The sequence below is a fragment of the Cephus cinctus genome, unplaced genomic scaffold, assembly GCF_000341935.2.
Source record: "Cephus cinctus unplaced genomic scaffold, Ccin1 Ccin1_scaffold1184, whole genome shotgun sequence".
In the NCBI taxonomy this organism is placed as follows: Eukaryota; Metazoa; Arthropoda; class Insecta; order Hymenoptera; family Cephidae; genus Cephus; species Cephus cinctus.
Genome location: NW_014333664.1, coordinates 1,930,930 through 1,948,465, shown reverse-complemented (window position 1 = coordinate 1,948,465; position 17,536 = coordinate 1,930,930). Strand labels below are relative to the sequence as shown.

The 17,536-nt window shown below is 40.7% G+C and overlaps 1 protein-coding gene across 4 annotated transcripts in view; it reads left to right on the top strand.

Annotated features, from left to right (window-relative positions):
• The window catches only part of LOC107272555 (potassium voltage-gated channel subfamily H member 8), a 31,286-nt gene that overhangs the window by 2,682 nt on the left and 11,068 nt on the right, over positions 1-17,536 (top strand). For 3 of the 4 annotated variants that reach the window (XM_015749818.2, XM_025089730.1, XM_015749817.2), the window contains exons 3-5: positions 13,285-13,518; positions 14,858-14,989; positions 15,126-15,253. In XM_015749818.2, the coding sequence (XP_015605304.1) occupies positions 13,285-13,518; positions 14,858-14,989; positions 15,126-15,253 (494 nt within the window). Of the gene's footprint in view, positions 1-10,292; positions 10,561-13,284; positions 13,519-14,857; positions 14,990-15,125; positions 15,254-17,536 lie in introns of those variants that run through there. The other variant, XM_015749820.2, reaches the window with a different exon arrangement.

Here is a 17,536-nt window from a genome sequence, read left to right as displayed (position 1 = left end):
GGCCCCTGTTGCCACGGACGGCGCCGTTGCTCCCATAAAAAAAAAATAAATAAATTCATGGTAAAACCTATAGAGAGTCACCTTGGAATCCCTCCCGAATAGATGACTAGCACTCGATGTCTTTTTTTCATCACTTGTGGAACGCGGCTGCTCTAGCCGCACGCAAACGTCGACGAAGAAATGTGCAATGAAGTCGAGCCATTACCGTGGGGCAGGGGAAATATTCGCCGCGATATCGATCCATCCCCTAACCTATTTCTATCGGATTAATAGTAGCGGATGCCAATGAACTCTGGTAGTTCTAGTTAATACCGTGGAGCAACAGCGACTCTATGACAATATAACAGTGTTTTGCGTATAATTTGTTCGCAGTGAGGTCGCCATTGGGAATGACCGTACTGGAACGTATTAATACACGAGAAAGATAAATATATTCTGCAATCAGAGAAAGCAGACGAAGTAAAAGCGTAGATAAGAAGGGATGAAAAGTACTCGAGAATTCCTTACTTTAACGAGGTCATCGAGTCGTTGTTGTCTCGGCGTCAGCTTAGGAAAGTCGAATATAGTTTACAGTGGCTGGAGAAATCGAGTCGCCCCAAGTGGACTAGGGATGGCAGTTTCCTGTTTAATTGGCATCTAATAGTAAATGTGACCTAGGGGGATGCTGATTCTCCCAGTGCTTCAAGTCATCTTCTCGAGGGAGTAGCAAACAGGCCGGTTAATTAGGTTGACGGGACTGGGATGATCTAGTGACGGTCCTTTGTCCTTATCCTGGGTAACCTTTTGTCCTCCTTCAAATTGTATCTCTGATAACACTTGACGTATACCACTAGTAATGTACGCATTGTATATGAAATTTATGTATTTTCTTTTGTATCCTTTACTCTGGTGTAAATTTAGTACCGAGCATTTAACCTGTGTTATTTTAACAGTTTTGAATACGGTTGCTAGTCGTCGCTGGACGTCTAGTCACGGTTGGCGGTTGACAGTCCGAAGCGTTAAGTACGGCGGACTCGCGAAAAACTTAAAAAAAAGACGGACATCACTTGTTAAAAAGCATTTTCACCCGAGATACCTATGCCTTAAGTTGTAGTATTTTTAGACACGTACCGAGTGTGCTGGCAGCCTGCCAACTGGGCTAAGGGATAGTTGACAACTGTTCAAACAGTCGTTTGTCTTTAATATCATACCGCCGCTGACAATGTGTGTCCGGAGTCACAGACAGACTGTCTATGAGAAAGGGGCGAGTGACGCGACCGCCTCGAGCTGAGATGCGCTGGGATTTTTCTTGCCCTTATCAAAGACATTCTCCCAATTTCTCGAAATACTGAGCATTCTGATGTATTTTTTGTTTCTTCTGACAATACTAACGAAAGAGTTACGATAGTCATTTATTTCCATGCAATTTACGAAACGGTTTTTGATGTAGGTGGTAGAGGTGAAAGATTGAATGAGAAAAAGAGCTCCTCAGAACTCCGGATTCGTTTTTCTCGCGAGATTCATTAATTTCTTTTTGTCATCCCCTTTATCCTCGGACAACCTTCGAAAGGTTCTCGATCTCGTCATCCCTTCGCTTCATGCAGCGCCCATACAAGGTATTTTTAATGTATGACAGAATCCATAAAAAAATATTTATCAAGACCTTGGGGGGCCTGTAGGTTATGCAGGGGAGAGGGGTAGTCGTAGAATTAAGTAAATTAACCGAATACAATGATCTTTATTTAAATATATAAATATACATGAAAATTTTTCACGTATGAACGTTCATGAGAATTTATCAGACTGTAATAACATCCAACCCCATTCCCGTCTTTGGTACACATTGGTCACTGGTACCGGCCACCCGAAATAATGATAGCAATTAATAGTCGCCACGTAAAACCGTTACACGCCAGTAAATAAACAGCCCGAAGTAGCGTAAACATCCTTACCCCATTAGCAGCAGCATCCCCTAAATGTACCCTGCGAATTCTTGACTCGCCCTCGTTCGTAATATTAAAATAAACGAAAAATTCCGTCACTGCTGACGTATAGGAATCGCGAAAGTTCCACCCCTGTCATTTTACCCAACAAAGTAACGGGGTCTCGCGAACTGAGTTACACGCGCCCTTAAACGAATGAAATTTCATTTTCTATTTCATTTTCATTCGAGTCCTCGTCGGGGTCATGGTTAAAAGGTGGCGAAATTCGTGACGGGCATTCTTTCCCAGGGATATGACTCACCCTGTCGTTTCCAATGTGAAATTGTTCCATAACGTCTAGGAGCTTCGATAGAGCGAAGCGAGAGACTGTCTGTCTTCAAATTTTCGTTATTGACAATCGTTAGGGTCGATATGGTTCGTGACGCCCTGCGCGTGTAAGCCTGTATGGTTTATATGCTATCGTTGGCTGCTTGTTATCTTGGTAAAACGTTATGACGTTGGCTGCGTTCGATGTCGAAATCTCGTTTCCGTAACGGTCAATCGAATTTCCATCGTAACGAAGCGCGTACACGAAGGTGCACGTGCATAGGTATATATACGTATATCGAAAGGCACTAGCAGCCGACGCGTCGTGTCGCTCGGTCGTTCGAGCGCTTTGAAGACTTAGGCTTAATTTTAGCGAAGCCAAAACCTTCGGCAGTGTTTATACAGGGTGTACCACGACTCTGAAGTAAGCTTCGAATCGTAAATAGAGTAACGCATAATGTAAATATAGTAGGAATATCAATTTAAAAGTCATTGCTTAGGTAGAAATTTCAAATCGGCAAGTCACAAGTAATAGCGTGGAAGAACTCGGAGTGTTGTTTTTCTATACAATGATTTAGCATGGGACGTTGTGACGAATCGGTTTTAAAATATTTTAAGTATCTCGTCGTCTCGCGTGTCAAGTTCCGTGTCTTAGCTATAGGCCCTTCTTCCACGTGGAAGTTTCGTATCCTCTGACTCTGCGCTTTTACATTCTTCACCATGGTTGCCTCTATAATGCGCTCCAGGTACCTGAGGCTCGCAACGGTTTTTCAATTTAATTCCAGCACGCCTCGCTGAGCATTTGTTTCTTCGACAGGACGTTAACTTTCGCAGAACGTAGCAAAGTCTTGACTCTGTTTTACCTCGTCTACCGGCGCCAACGCCGGAGTCAAATTTTCAGGTTAAGGAGGTTAGGTCGAATAAAGGAGAAAAAGGAGACAGCGTTATCACGGTCGTGGCGCTGCAGGATGAAACTGGTGAATGAGTAATGTATAGGGTAACCAAGAAAAAGGGGAAGAAAAAAAGGACGAGAAAGGATGTTTTATTTCATTAAGTTTTTCATGCTCCCCTCGTTTCAATGAATCGGTAATAATTAATGTTAATTAATGGAAGATCGAAAGGAGTCGGTAACTTATCGATACCGCGGTATCGCTCGGACGTTTATTACGAGAACGTCGAGATCTCGCGGGATTAGTACGTGACGATAAAAAATGTCTTGGGGCCCAAATTGGTGAAAAATAAAATGGTTGTCCTACTCCCTTTCCCTTGAAATCCTTGCCGACTGAACAATCACGATTCATTTATTTCCCGTGGAACCTTATCGAGCTTACTCGCTGCCTTATATTTCTCCATCCACCGTTCCTTGCTTGGTTCCTTCTATGCCAAGTACTGGCGATCAATAAGGAATGCTTATCAGCCATCAGGACTCTACGTATACCGATAATCCATGTATTCGCTGCGTAGTTCAAGATCCTTTCATTCACTCTCTGCATGGTACTTGACGTGAGCTCTGTCTCTCCGAGAGTCCTGTTTCTCTATAAGACTTGCCTTATCACTCTTATCTCTACTCTGCATTTGACTAAGCATACTCGTAAGAGTCTAGTGACGTTAAAGGCCTTAGGGGAAATCCCCTAGCCAAGGTTAATGCACCGAATACTCTTCCTCGGAAGGTAGTCGACTCAATCGTGTCTATTCGGGTATTTCCGTGTACGTGAACCCGCACGGACTAATAGCATTCTTGGAAAAGCTCCGTCTCGAAATAGAGCATCGGTTACCAAAGATAGAACATTCGGCCGCTCGGCGCTAAACTTGTCGCCGCTCGTTTCAGCTAATGTGAGAATTGGCCTGTCGCGTCGGACTTGAAATAATAATAGACGAATCACGACTGAGTAATTTTACAGGCATAATGAAATTCTTTGCGTGCGTATATATATATATATGCTTTGCTTTTACCAGTGACATAAGTGTACATATACTTTGCTTTGATCTTGTAGAGACTTATTCTTATCTGTTTATAGAGTGGTAAAGTAATTTTCGCATTTGTTGGATGTAACGTACTAGGTTAGGTACGACCATTTCCACCATCAAAACACAGAGGGCCACATTTCGGACGCCCTTTTTTCTTGACGCTCCTGCTCTCTTTACGAGTCCTTTGAAGTCGGCGCATCTTTATCTATTTCGAGAAAACACACTTTGAATTACTGAGGTCGGGATATCAATGCTGCTTGGAAGTCTCACCAGTAAACGGTCAGGTTTTTCTGGGCAACGCAAGAAAGAAAAAAAAATCAATTTGTCGAAATAAAACGTAAAGTGAGAAAAAGCACATATCTCGTACCGTAACGCTTGTACGCTTTGCAAATCGTACTACAATTGTTGGTTGAAATTAACGCCCGTCCTGGTTACGTGAACTATTTGAATTTTCCCGCTTTACATCACCACACGGTGAACCAACTGGCACCTGACTCGTTATACGGGTATGTATTCCAGCAACCTCTGGCTGCTGCCACTAATTAAAAGTTGCCACTTCTGGTCGAAAAAAAAATGGGGCTTTTTGAGTTTGATATTGTGAAAAACCGGCTTCAATTTAGCCTGCTAGTTATTTAGTGGTATATTTTATATATATAAATATATCCGCTACTGCCACCACCAATAATAAGGTATGTCTTTATTCTAATACCAAAAGTGTTGATTTAGCTTTTCTGTTTGAACCCTAGAGTCAAGTTGACCACACCCTGTCTACCTTTCCCTCGGTTATTACAAGAAAAACGGGCAAATGGTAGAGAATTAGGAATCCCTTAGGATCGCGTGTCTCACCCCAGCCGGGTTTCTATCTACATTAAACCTTTTTCAGCTACGCCACCGTGTATATCGGTGCATACGTTATCGCGGTTGGCCCATTATTTCTTCACCACTACATTAATACGAGGGTAGCAAATAATGGCTAGACCATTACGTTTCCACCACAGAATCCTTCCTCTCCCCTCTCGTAACCGCCGTACATACAGGAATCGTATGCAGCGAAACACCCCTTACAGACAACTTCAACATGATATCCGTTGGCCGTACGCTTTTATTATCCAGTGCACGAGAGAAAAATTGATAGCGTAGAAATATAGGGGAGAAAATATGGTGGGACGAAAAAACGAAAAAAAATGGAAAGCTTAAGGGTTGGTAATTTTTTTCAATACTGACAAAGCCCACACCGTGGCTCAATTATTGTCGGAGGTAGTATTCTACTGGTTCTGGTTTGAGATCACCGAAGCGTCGCGACGATCAGCTTTCGCGGAAGTAATTAGAAGGGATGTTGATCCTCGGTTAATAGGGACACTGGGTATACGTATACATATATATATATATATATCCAATAAATTGAACGATTTACATTCATACACGGCCATGCGCGCTATAGTCTCTGCAGTTAAATAAAGCGCCTGGTGGCGTCTAGTCAGCCGGTAAACAGAAGACCCATAGGCGTGGCAACGTCGTAGAGTAACGAGCTTCTTCGTAAAGTGATATACAGGCCTGAGGAGGATCTTAGGGTTTCCGGCTGTAAAAGGTGTCTGCGTAGTAAAGGTCGAAATCGATGGTCACCTGTTGCCCGAATCTAATCAAGCTGCACAATTAAGGGTAAGGCGATAGTGGAGTCTGGCGAGGGATGATCGCCGTCTGGCTTCTGGATGAAGAAGTCTTGAGAGGGTGATTGGCCAGATTGATGAATGCTGAGTAAATTTGATGCAAAAACCAATATGGGTTTTTGGGGTGGAGATTTCGCAAGGGCCAATTTAAAAATATACCTCAGATTATAACATACCGGGTGGTGACTTGAAGCGAAAGTTCGAAAATTACCAGGTGGATTCATTTAAATTACATTTGTCGAATTATTTTTCCTTTCCATTTAACTCGGCAAACGCTTTCCATTCGTATTTTAAATTTAAGTGGGAATAAAAGGTATACACAGGGTGGACGAGGGGCGGTCGGATCCTTACCGAAGGGAGGCAGGACGGCGATCTGAATAAGCTAATAAAAAGAAATCATCTTGACGTTACGAGCGTCAGATTCGCCTTTCTAAATAATGCCCGTCGTCAAAATTTAGACTCTGCGATACGAAACGAGATTTGGGTAAAATCGAATGTTTATTTTGCAAAAATTTCACCGCGATTTTACGAGAAACCCACGACGCGGTTTATGCCCGTGAAAAATTAATATTCGACGAAGTTTCTTATCGTGCCTTTATACATGCTGTCTGTATAATGAAATTCGGCGGAGTATCCGAGCCTGGATTCGGTATGAGGGTAGAAATCGGAAAATCGATTTATCTCACTGTAACAGATATCCAATAAATTTGTCTCGCTCGAATCGCAGAATGAAATGATAATAAAAATGAATTTTATTGAATTATTGAGGAAATCTGTGGCTGTGTTTCGTCTAGGATTCAACAGTCTGACACTTGTGTGTGTATATATATATATATATATATATATATATATATATATATATATATATATATATATATATATATATATATATATATATATATATATATATATATATATATATATATATATATCAGGTAAAGTCTATAGAGCTGGATTCATCGCCGTAAGAGGACTTATGTCTCCAGCAGGAATGAATCGATTTACGGTCATCCTCCTACGCTTCCACTACCCTCGTTCTAGTTACACCCTCTCGTTTATTGCTTTCGTTATTATACCATTTCGGGGTATCCTTACCTAGGTTTTTACGGCTATATTATTCTTTATGTGTGGTGCGTAATCACTCTTGGTCCCGTCTTCGCCAAGTTTTATCATCTTGAAGTATATAAACGTGACATTTTTTGTTCGTACCGGTTATTTATTTTTCAAAATTTAGCCGAAAAAAATGCCTACGACACTTATGCACACCATGTTACCCAGACTTGAGTAAATCATGAGGGTGACTTTCGCTACACGTTACTTCGAAACGGCCACTGAATTCCAATGGGAATCGCATCGAAGACCAGGGACACGCAGGAGGTTGAAATTAGAGGCATAAAAATTTCAAGTAGTAGATATAATAATATTTACGTCGAAGTAAGAGTAGTGGGTACGACTTGAAGATAAAAGTTTTTTTTCGAATATACAAAAATATTGCCGCCGAGTTTGCCCAATAGTGTCTCGTTTGCGGTTGTAAAAGAAGAAATAAAGAAGTAAGATGAAGAGATGGAAAAAAAATAGAGAAGTTTAACGTCCTTCCAAGTATATACTTTTGCTTGGTAGACACTCTTTGAAGATTCTCTGTACCGGCCGACCTAACCTCATTCGACCTTTCGTACTTATATGCGCAGAAGAAGAAATTTCCTAGAAGAAACTAAGTTTTCTCGAGCGAGAGATACTCTCGAAAGATGTACATCCTATGTACATACGAGTGTATACGAAATTACTTCTTTGGACGAGCCCCACTTTATACTACTTGGCCACGGCGTCTGGTAGGTTGCATCTTTTTCTTTTCGATGTTGAGCGAATAAAGAAAAAAGGGATTTCTATTGCTGTGGCCTTCGTATTAAATATTAAGGTCATTGGAAATCCAGGTCAAATAGAGTTTCAGACTTGATTACGATGGTTTTTCAAATCGCTCGGATTTTCCACTAACCGCGAACCATGCAAATGTATGAACGGCTGCCAATGAATCCTAACCTCATATTACCAGTCGCTGGGAATATCACGTACGGGTGATGCCAGGGCGTGAGAAAAGGCCGAGTAAAGTTGTATATTACTGTTTGCGTGGTTCGATATCACACGTGGGGGATGATCCGTGACTGGATTGGTGCGTGTGGGAAAAAGCTTTACGAACGTGGCGTCCATCACGGTAGGATTCTGAGAAAAAGAAATTAAGGCACGAAAATCGTATCTAGGATGGACGTAGGAAATGGGGAGAAAATCTTGAGTCCATCCTGACCTTTCAATCCTGACTCGTTACCCTTTGTATTCCATTAAGTGGCGTTCTGATCAGCCCCTTGTATATAAGGGCGGGTTGTTGTGCGCTACCTCATGGAACAGTGCAAAGAGAAAACAAGTGTTGCAGTATTGATCTGCCGGAAGCTTGAATTTCTTTTATCGGACAGCTGTGTTTCTTTTTCATCGTTTTCCGAATGCAAGAAAGATTTATTCACGTTTTGTGCGTCATAACCTCTCGAAGGTGACTGGTAACTTGTGGCGGTACACACTTTTTTTCGCGATTTTTTTTTTTTACGAGCCTTGTCTTTCGTAGAAAATTTTATTTGTTGGAAAGCCAAACAAAGGAGAGTACTGGCTTGCTTTGTTTAACTTGGAAATTTTATACAAATGGGATTTCACGCCTCATACCCGTGACATTCGTTGTTCTTGAATAAGTCTTCTTCTTTCATTAAGCTTGTCAGAAACTGTACTTTCTTCGTCCTTCGAATAGAGTCGGTGAAAGGTTACTGGGAATATTTTCAAAGTTCACAAGGTAAAAGGATGGACGAAGGTACACCAGATTTTGTAGGTGTCACGAGGTGTAAAAATTGTTTTGCACAAACTGATATCCCGCGGAATTGGTTTCGGTAATATATTCGACGCTTCATTTCATTCGAATGGTCATTCGAGAAGGGTCAGTCGGATATGCCATTCTTTCACTCTCGTATCTCGAGACATTCTCTTTCCTGTTTCCATCATCTTGAAATCTTAAGACAATTGAAATTCTATTGGGTTAAGATTTTCCGTAAAGTCGTACTGTAACCTGCCAAGAAATATGAAGGATTTGATCCTCTTTATGTGAAATGTATAATGGTCGGAGCCAAGTCCAATGGTTAGTGACGCGAACTAGGAACTGAAACCGGAAGTGGATGAGGAGCGCAGTAAAGCCTGCACAGAGGAACGAATAAAATAAAAAAGTAGCGTATAAGTTAAAGGTACTATGAAATTTAAAAAAATTCCTTTTAGCAAATTGCATGAATAAACTATCTCAAGTTTTGGTTAAGATTTAAGTACATAAAAAATTCTCTCAACGATTTTTAATTCAATTACAAATCTTTTTGCTCCAAAAACCACCACGCTATTCTTCACGTTATTTTTTCACAATATCCAAGCGTACAGTCGTTGTTTACCAGTGCGTCATGCGGGTGTGCCGTGTACCCTTAAAAGAAGAAAAATAAGAGAAAAATTATTTGCAGTATCCAAGAACGATTTGTCGCCTCAATGATTTTTTAGTTCGCGAATATACAAAACATACAGCAAGAGCGGTAGTAATATTTCATATGTTACCCACAGTGCAGACACAGACATGTAATCGCTAACATAAAGTTAAAACTATAAGCGACAGCTATTAAGCATCGGGATATACGTCACTCTGGCAAATTACCCGAGGGCTTGATTTACTGTCTTTGTCAGCTTTTAATAAACTCGACGAGGCCCGCGACACTTTTTGACTATAGCTGTCAGTTTCCAGGTCTATATATGCTGTTAAGTAGAAATTTCCGGTTAAACTTGAAGAAGGCATTCGCTTAACATTCGGTGGCCATTAAGTAGTAATGACGAATCGACATGGCTAGCTGGAAGCTACGACTGTTGGTGGCTGTTAACGACTGATCGTAAACGGCTATGTTGACGTAATCACGAATTACGAGTTAGGCGATGGTCGGTTAGAGCCCCTTTGGCACAGATGGATATTCAGCTAAAATGGGAAGATGGACGATTGGTGTTCTAGCAACCAATTATGAATGAAACATTTACGTACCTTATCTCAGCAATCCAATCTAATACAATCTACAGTCTGACGCATAGCGAATGAGTATTTTACCTTCCATCGCATACTTGGTTATGTTTCGAATATATTTGCGACAGAGCAAATGAGGGACGTGTAAATAAGGGGGTTGACTCTTGGGACGATGCCATTTTCTCGAATAATTAATTTTACCCTTGCGACGAAGGGTGTAGCTCAAGGTGCTAAAATGATATCGTGGCGACGTTTTTGTGTAAACTATTTAATGAGAATTCGTACACAGCGCCACCCTACGACTTTAGCTGGTGGCGTCTTGACTCCCTCCTTGGCGATACTCACTGGGCCGGCGGCCATATTGTTTGCTCGAGCCGTTGACAGTATGTTAAAGCCTGTCGCGTATCAATCGGATAAATTTAATTGCTACGGATCACCGTGACCTTTTGGCAAACAGTGAACGTTCGATTCAATTAATTGTCATGGTTCGGTACAATTGACGCAACTCTTCGAGGAGTGAATTATAACAAGGACATTTCGTCGTTATCGATGATACTGTCGCACTGTGTCGACGCAAAACTTTATATCTAAGGGACACGAGGGAAGACGGGCAATCTGTAAGGTTAGTCAAAATTAAATTACCTAACTAATTATCTTACTTTATACGACAAGCTCATCCCTGAGCGGAGCCAGCCGTTAATAGAACCACTTAAGCCCGACGAAGAAAGCTACCAGCTGCTTTAATAATAAAAATTGTTTATCCAAGATGGAGGGTGTGTAACGATGTTTCGTAATTTGACGTGGCAATATATAATACCAACTTTGTTGGCGTCTCGTCAAATATAATCGTAAGGATGATTCCTACACCACAAAATCCAGCGTAGAACCGTCTTTTCATACCAGTAACCCCTCCAGACAGTCTTCTGATTTTCACCCCTCAACTTTGTCAACTTCTCACAAGCACTACCTTACATCTTACCAGACGTCCCTATGAAACCAGAGCAAATATAAATGTCCTCTCTGGTATGCGAGCATGAGAAATGTATAAAAAGTTCTTTAATACTGATCGATCATTCCTTCCCCTTAACCTTCTCGAGGTGGATCTCGAGTGACACGATACCCCCGAGCGATATTAAAAATAGTATCCATTGCTGATATAACCAAGAGGGAGCATTGACGATCAGAAAGTGAAGTCAGGCTTCAACTACGAACAAAAGCCTCAGGTTAACGAAGCGCTACCAATGACGCAATCGAGCATCAACTTATCGTGTAAATAAATGCATACATACGTGGTTGCAAGCATAGCCGGTGAGCTCAAAAACTGTCAAGCATAGATATAGCGCAGTTTACATTAGCGAAGGAGAATTTTTCAAATCTGCAAATGGATGAACCTACATTATTTTTAATACCCTGGCAAGGGGGAAAGTCTAAGACTTTGCGCACAGTGATTACTTATTAAGCTACTAAAGGGATTTATCATCAGCTAGCAACCATGGAAAAAAGATACTAAATAAACCTGCAGACGCCTTCGCGTTCAATATGCTACGGTACTTTTTGAATTTATCTACTGAAGAATAAACAGTTTTATCGAATATTTTTTCTCTCTGTCTCTAGGTCTTTGGCGATTCAATCCCTTTATTTATCATTCATATCATTCCTTGTACCTACAATGCCTATTCGCTCCGTGCAAGTCAGCGATGGCGACATCTGGTGGCTCGAAAATGAAAAAACTTTGGAGAGTGTAGCCGTAATTTATTTGAAGATTCATTAAAAGAAATGCAATTAAATCAAATAACCTTTATTTCGGGATTACCTTCATACACTCGTGCACGAAATTTTTTTTCTACTATTTAATATAATGAACTACGTAAGTAAACTATAATTATCATGTATATTCTCATGATAGTGCGAGACGTTTTGAGGTTACTTACGTAGTAATATATTCACATGATTTTTTTACCTCAAAAAAATCATTAACTCTACTAAATTCTGTGTAGTAAAAATTAGTGTTAATGATGTATCTATTGCAGATAAATGTTTTTTTCTGGTTGAATGCAATTTAGTGAAAAAATATCCACCCGACGCTCCTCATCACAAGTTTTTTTTATTATTACTCTGGTTGGCTCCAGAATATCAGCTTCATCAATTCTTTACTAACCTGTTGCAGGTTTTTTTTTGTGGTTATTGGCACAGATTTAGTAATTCTTCGCTTCGTGAAACGATCATGTCTGTAATAGAAATAAATGTAAAAAAGGAGAACATTTTAAATTGGTATACTGGATTCGTATTGATTCGCCTGGATTCGATTTTCGTTGCTCCAGTTTGATCCACAACTTTTGCGTTATATGCAGGAGGGAATATTGTTGGAATGTAGCTTGGGCTTAATTGCTCCTCTGACTTTTTATTTCCGATAAAATGCTCGCTGCATATAAAATCCCACGGCTTTGGATACCATGGCGATCCATGAACACTTAAAAGTAATTATTTTACTTTAGTTCGAAATACTTATTTAAAAAGTATCCGTGTACGCTGTGTTTGACTTCTTGCATCAGACGCTACAAAGTGAGGTTATGTAACTTACTTTTTTCTCCTCACAGCTGCAGTCCATTTATTTCTTTTCTCCAATTTATGTTTCCCTACTGGAAATCAGTAGAATTTGCACTCACTATTTACACCATTGCTTTTACAATTCGCCACACAACAAGTAGAATGCTTAATTTTATTAAATACTGCGATGCTAATATTACGGAAAATTTCGAGGTTTATTTCTCCTTTTCGCCACCAGCGCGCCTCGGTAGGTTCGGTTATCCTCCTCCAAAGGATTACACCGAGCGAATAGCTGTATAATATAACTGAGTATCCTAACGGCCCTAAATACTTTTCTTACTTTCAGTTATTGTTACGTGAGAGGTTAACTGAGCGTGAAATATATATTTTGACTTATCCTAGAATTCGAGAGAAAAAGATAACTGTACCTGTGCCTTTTATACAGTTTCTTCGTGAGATAAAGTTTGATGGTTCGTCAGCCAAAAAAAAACTCTATAGGTTACTTCGGAACCTTCATCCCTTTTCGTGTTGTTATCATCCCCGATTCTATCCTCGGCCCTTGACGGTGTAGAAAATAACTTTACTAAAATATGTGCCATCTTGCCTCTGCTTCATTCTCTTTCTTTTTTCTTTCGCCAGGGTAATTGTTTTCGAGTTGGCGGTTCCACAAGCGGGACACCGAACATCAACTTTCCTATTCATGACGAAGAGTGGAAGAGACAGTGAACGAAAGCGGAAAGATGATTATTCCAGAAGTTTATCAAAAACTTAGGGGTTTTTCTCATTTTTTTGATTACAGACAGCAACTTTGTCCTGGGCAATGCGCAGGTTCCGTCGAACTATCCGATCGTCTATTGTTCCGATGGATTCTGCGAGTTGACCGGTTTCGCGCGTGCGCAGATAATGCAACGAGGATGCGCCTGCAAGTTCCTCTATGGACCGGAAACGAAGGAGGAGGAGAGGGTGATGATAGACAAGAGTCTCGAGAGCAAAACAGAACTCAAGATGGAGGTTGTGTTTTACAAGAAGAGCGGTGAGTATCGTATTTAATCATATGTAAGAAATTAATATTTTTATTTGTATACGTCAGAATTTGTCGAGCCATGCGCTAAGCTTTGACGTCTGCCACAAACAAAATGCCTGAGGTCTGACGTGCTAACGACTACGTGCTTACGCAAACGGATCTAATATCTAAGCACGTATCGCTGTGTACGTGTATTCCATCAGTGCCACCAATTTCGCTCGACTATGCTTTGCCCTGTACTTTTCGTTTGCATGTATACCGGAATGCATGCTTAGATATGAGATCTGTGTGCGTAAACACGTAGCAAACAAAGGAATCGAGAAAAAGTTGTGCCGCGTTCTAACGCAATATAACTTTTCTTATTACGGACTTCTTTCAGGACTAATGTTGCGTACCGTTTATTTATGGCAGCTTGTCAACATTTTTTTTCTTTGCGCTACCTAAAGCGCGTAAATAGCCAGAGTTTCCACGGGTTTCGGCTGTTTCACTTTACGCTAAAAATATATCAGTGGAAATTTTGCAGAAGTCTGCCGTTGTTAACGCGCGCGCATGCGCACACGGCTTGTTTCTTCACAGTCCAAATTTTCTAGGCGAAAATTAAAAAAACATGAGAACGCAAGGCACCGCGAAAAGGTGCCTTTCCTCGAAACCCTCGAGGGATTGTTCATTTACGATATGCCATGAAAAGTCGTAGTTATTTTTGCGACGACCCACGATCCCCTGGACCCTAGAGAGAGTCAAAAAATTTCGTCCTCTGGCTTGCTGGTCACTGAATTTGGCTGTAGAATTCGGCGCGCTCAATTTTTCAAATAAAGTCCTTTCTTGTCCCTCTGTCAGGACTACGGTGGAACATACCTTATAATGTACAAGTGCGCCCTGGGTATACTTTGGAGAATTAAAAAAAAATCCAACATCTTGTCCTTGAATATTTTAATCGAAATTTCATATTTTTTTTTTAAACAGAAATTCAACGATATACTATTCACTAGTTCACTATCGATACCTCGTTTGGAATGAATGGAACTCTACTTGTAACTGTGAATCGACTTTCAATCTATCCAGTTTCCAAGTCTTTTGATCATACAACCCATCCTTCCTTAGTTTCCGACTGATCGACTATTCTCTCCCTTCTTACATACGGTCCACGAATCCCAAAGGGGATCAAAAGACTTTAAGTATCGTATAGGGAGCGATTTCGCTACATTCTCCATTAAGCCTAATTGGGATGAAGATCGTCATTAACCGAGTCAAGGGAATCAAAGTAAATCTCACCTTTCACTTCAATGTTCACTCCTCACACGTTCAGTTGACACTACATAACGTTAAACACGTAATAAATATTTTACAGGAACTCCGTTCAACTGTCTGCTGGATATAGTTCCCATAAAAAACGAAAAAGGTGACGTCGTCCTCTTCCTGGCATCTCACAAGGATATAACGCACACCAAGGACCGGCAGCTATGTGAATTGTATGACAGCGGTGAGTGTAGGAACATTTTAATTGTCAAATACTATAATTTAATCCCTAATACCTCTCGTAGTATTAACGCTGGACGAGCAGTATTGTCGTAGATAATAGAATGTCCTTACGTTGCTGATGCTGGGTTCCTTTATAGACGCTAACGGTAATCTCGATCCTGAAGCACCTCCGGCTAACTATGGCAGGAGAAGAAGCCGCGCTGTTCTCTATCAACTATCGGGCCACTACAAACAATACAATAAGCACAAGCTCAAGATCAACAATGTGAGTCTCATCTCCATCGTGCTAAGATCATGGATGTCCATCTTCTTTGGCTAAGAATTTACGTGGAGTACGCGTAGAGGACATTGGGGATACGATAACGAACTGTGGTATCCCTGAGCTCGGGAATTTGACTAATAAGTTAGCCAAGCTTAGGTAAACATGAAGGATGTATACGAAATACAGATGGGGTCGATGAAAGTAGAACTTTTAAAGAACTATTATACCAGTTAACTTTTATGCCTGAGATTCTTTTGTAATTGGAGTAAGGATCCGTGCGTTTCTTTGAGATTTGCTTGAGATACGTGAGATTAAAATCTTCTTTTTCACGAATCTGTTAATGGACGACGTTGAAAACTTCAAAGATCTTTGGGAGTTACTTGGATGATTCGTGGCTGTTCTTCTTCGTCTTTTACAAGGGCAACCTTTGACCAAACGTTGGTTTGGTTGGTTGGACCAAGAGGCGGCGGCGTCTGTTTGTCAAAGATCGAGAGTTTATGAGAATCCGTGTCGCAGTAACGTCTATTTCATTATAGCATTCAAATTTGCCTTTTCTCACCTTGAACACGTTACTTTTTTTCTTTTACCCTTCCATCTATGCTTTCGTCACTCCCTGCTCAATTTACATATTAATTTTCGCACTCACGACCACACCACCTCCACCCACTCTAGAAACTTGTAATTTACTTAAGACCCTCCCTTAACGTAATTTATTAGACGCCGGAACATTTACTGATCCACCAGTCACCCAGCTCTGCTTTCAGGTCACTTAGTCCTGATGACGATGACTAAACAGTTGTTGTGTTAATACCTTCAATTATTTGTTTACAGTTTACACATACGTAACATGCTTTCCTGGCTTCTCTCACCTATTTACCCATCTGCCCTTTACACCTGTCTACACTTATACGGTGCTCCTTTGATCCCCTCTTCGTTCTACATCGTACCTTCAGTGTGAAGAGGAGGTCGCGAAGATGCTGTGTGAGATAGAAGAGGACGAAAAGAGTCCTCTGCAACTTTGGTCGAGGTTAAATCACTTTACTGGCAAGTTTCTCACAAGGTGATGTTTGCGGTCCGTGAATAATGATACTTCTTTCTGAACCTCTTACAGACTAACAGCGAAAGTAGATAAGGATAAGAAGAACAGAGGGAACATATCGGAGTAATGTCGGGTAGAAAAACTTGGAGAATCCTAAAAAATGTTCTTATCCTACCGTACCGAATAGAAACGATACAAAATGTTACACGTATTGTGGAGATTTGAGTGTTAAATTAATTTATTAAAAAGAAAAAAGAAAACTATCATTGATATCACAGAAACTCGTGGGTGAGTGAAAGGAAAGAAAAACTGCGGTATGAATTCAATAAGGGACAACTAGCCTCGTCGAGGAAACAAGTGGCCCTTTTAAGGGAAAAATGAAAAGGTTCTTTGATAAAGAGATAAGAAAGCTGTACGAAAGGTTATAGCGATCCCTGGCTGTCTTAACATCTTTAATCACATTCTAGGTTATGATTTATATTCATGAAAATCGTCGAACCGTACCCCTGACGCATTCGACAGTAACAATGGCGTCTCAACGTACAACAGCATTGAGAATGGCATCTCAACTCCTTTGGTCAACCTGCTCTAGTGCTATGTGGTCATTGTCAACCTGTGATCTTGCTTTATTAGAAAAGTTCCTGGCTTCAGTTTAACCCTCATTTTTGTTGGCAACCTGTAACCTGGCTATCGCAATTTTTAAAATTCACTTGGGATGGATCCAGGATGGATTGTCGGACCTTTCTGAACGTTTAGAATTTTCATAGCCGAGAAGATCGATATTACTCTGCGTGATGAATAAGAGATCAGTCCTCTTATAATGGCTTGGTGATTATCTATTAAACCTCATCCGTAGAAGGGGATAAGAAGGGTTCACCGTTGGGATGAAATTTAAAAAGTAGCAACTAGCGAAAGTGAATATCCCCCTTAGGCGGTTGTGCAGGGTATATCTATTTAGTCTGCCGGATGGGAAACCCTAGAGTGACCTGTTCGCTGCTTGGAAGAAGGATAATCGAGATCCCTAGGAAAACGGGCTACGTCGACGAGTTCATTCTAACTCACCAGTGAGGGAGAAACTCTCTTGGAGTTTCAAATTATTTGCATTTCGCTTGGTATAATGAGGGTGTTCTGATCTGGATAGTAATCGTACCCTACCAATCAGCTATAAGATAATACTCGAAGTATACTGTCGTAAGACAGAAGCTGGAATACAAAAAGAATTAAATACTTTTTTTTTTTTTTTTTTT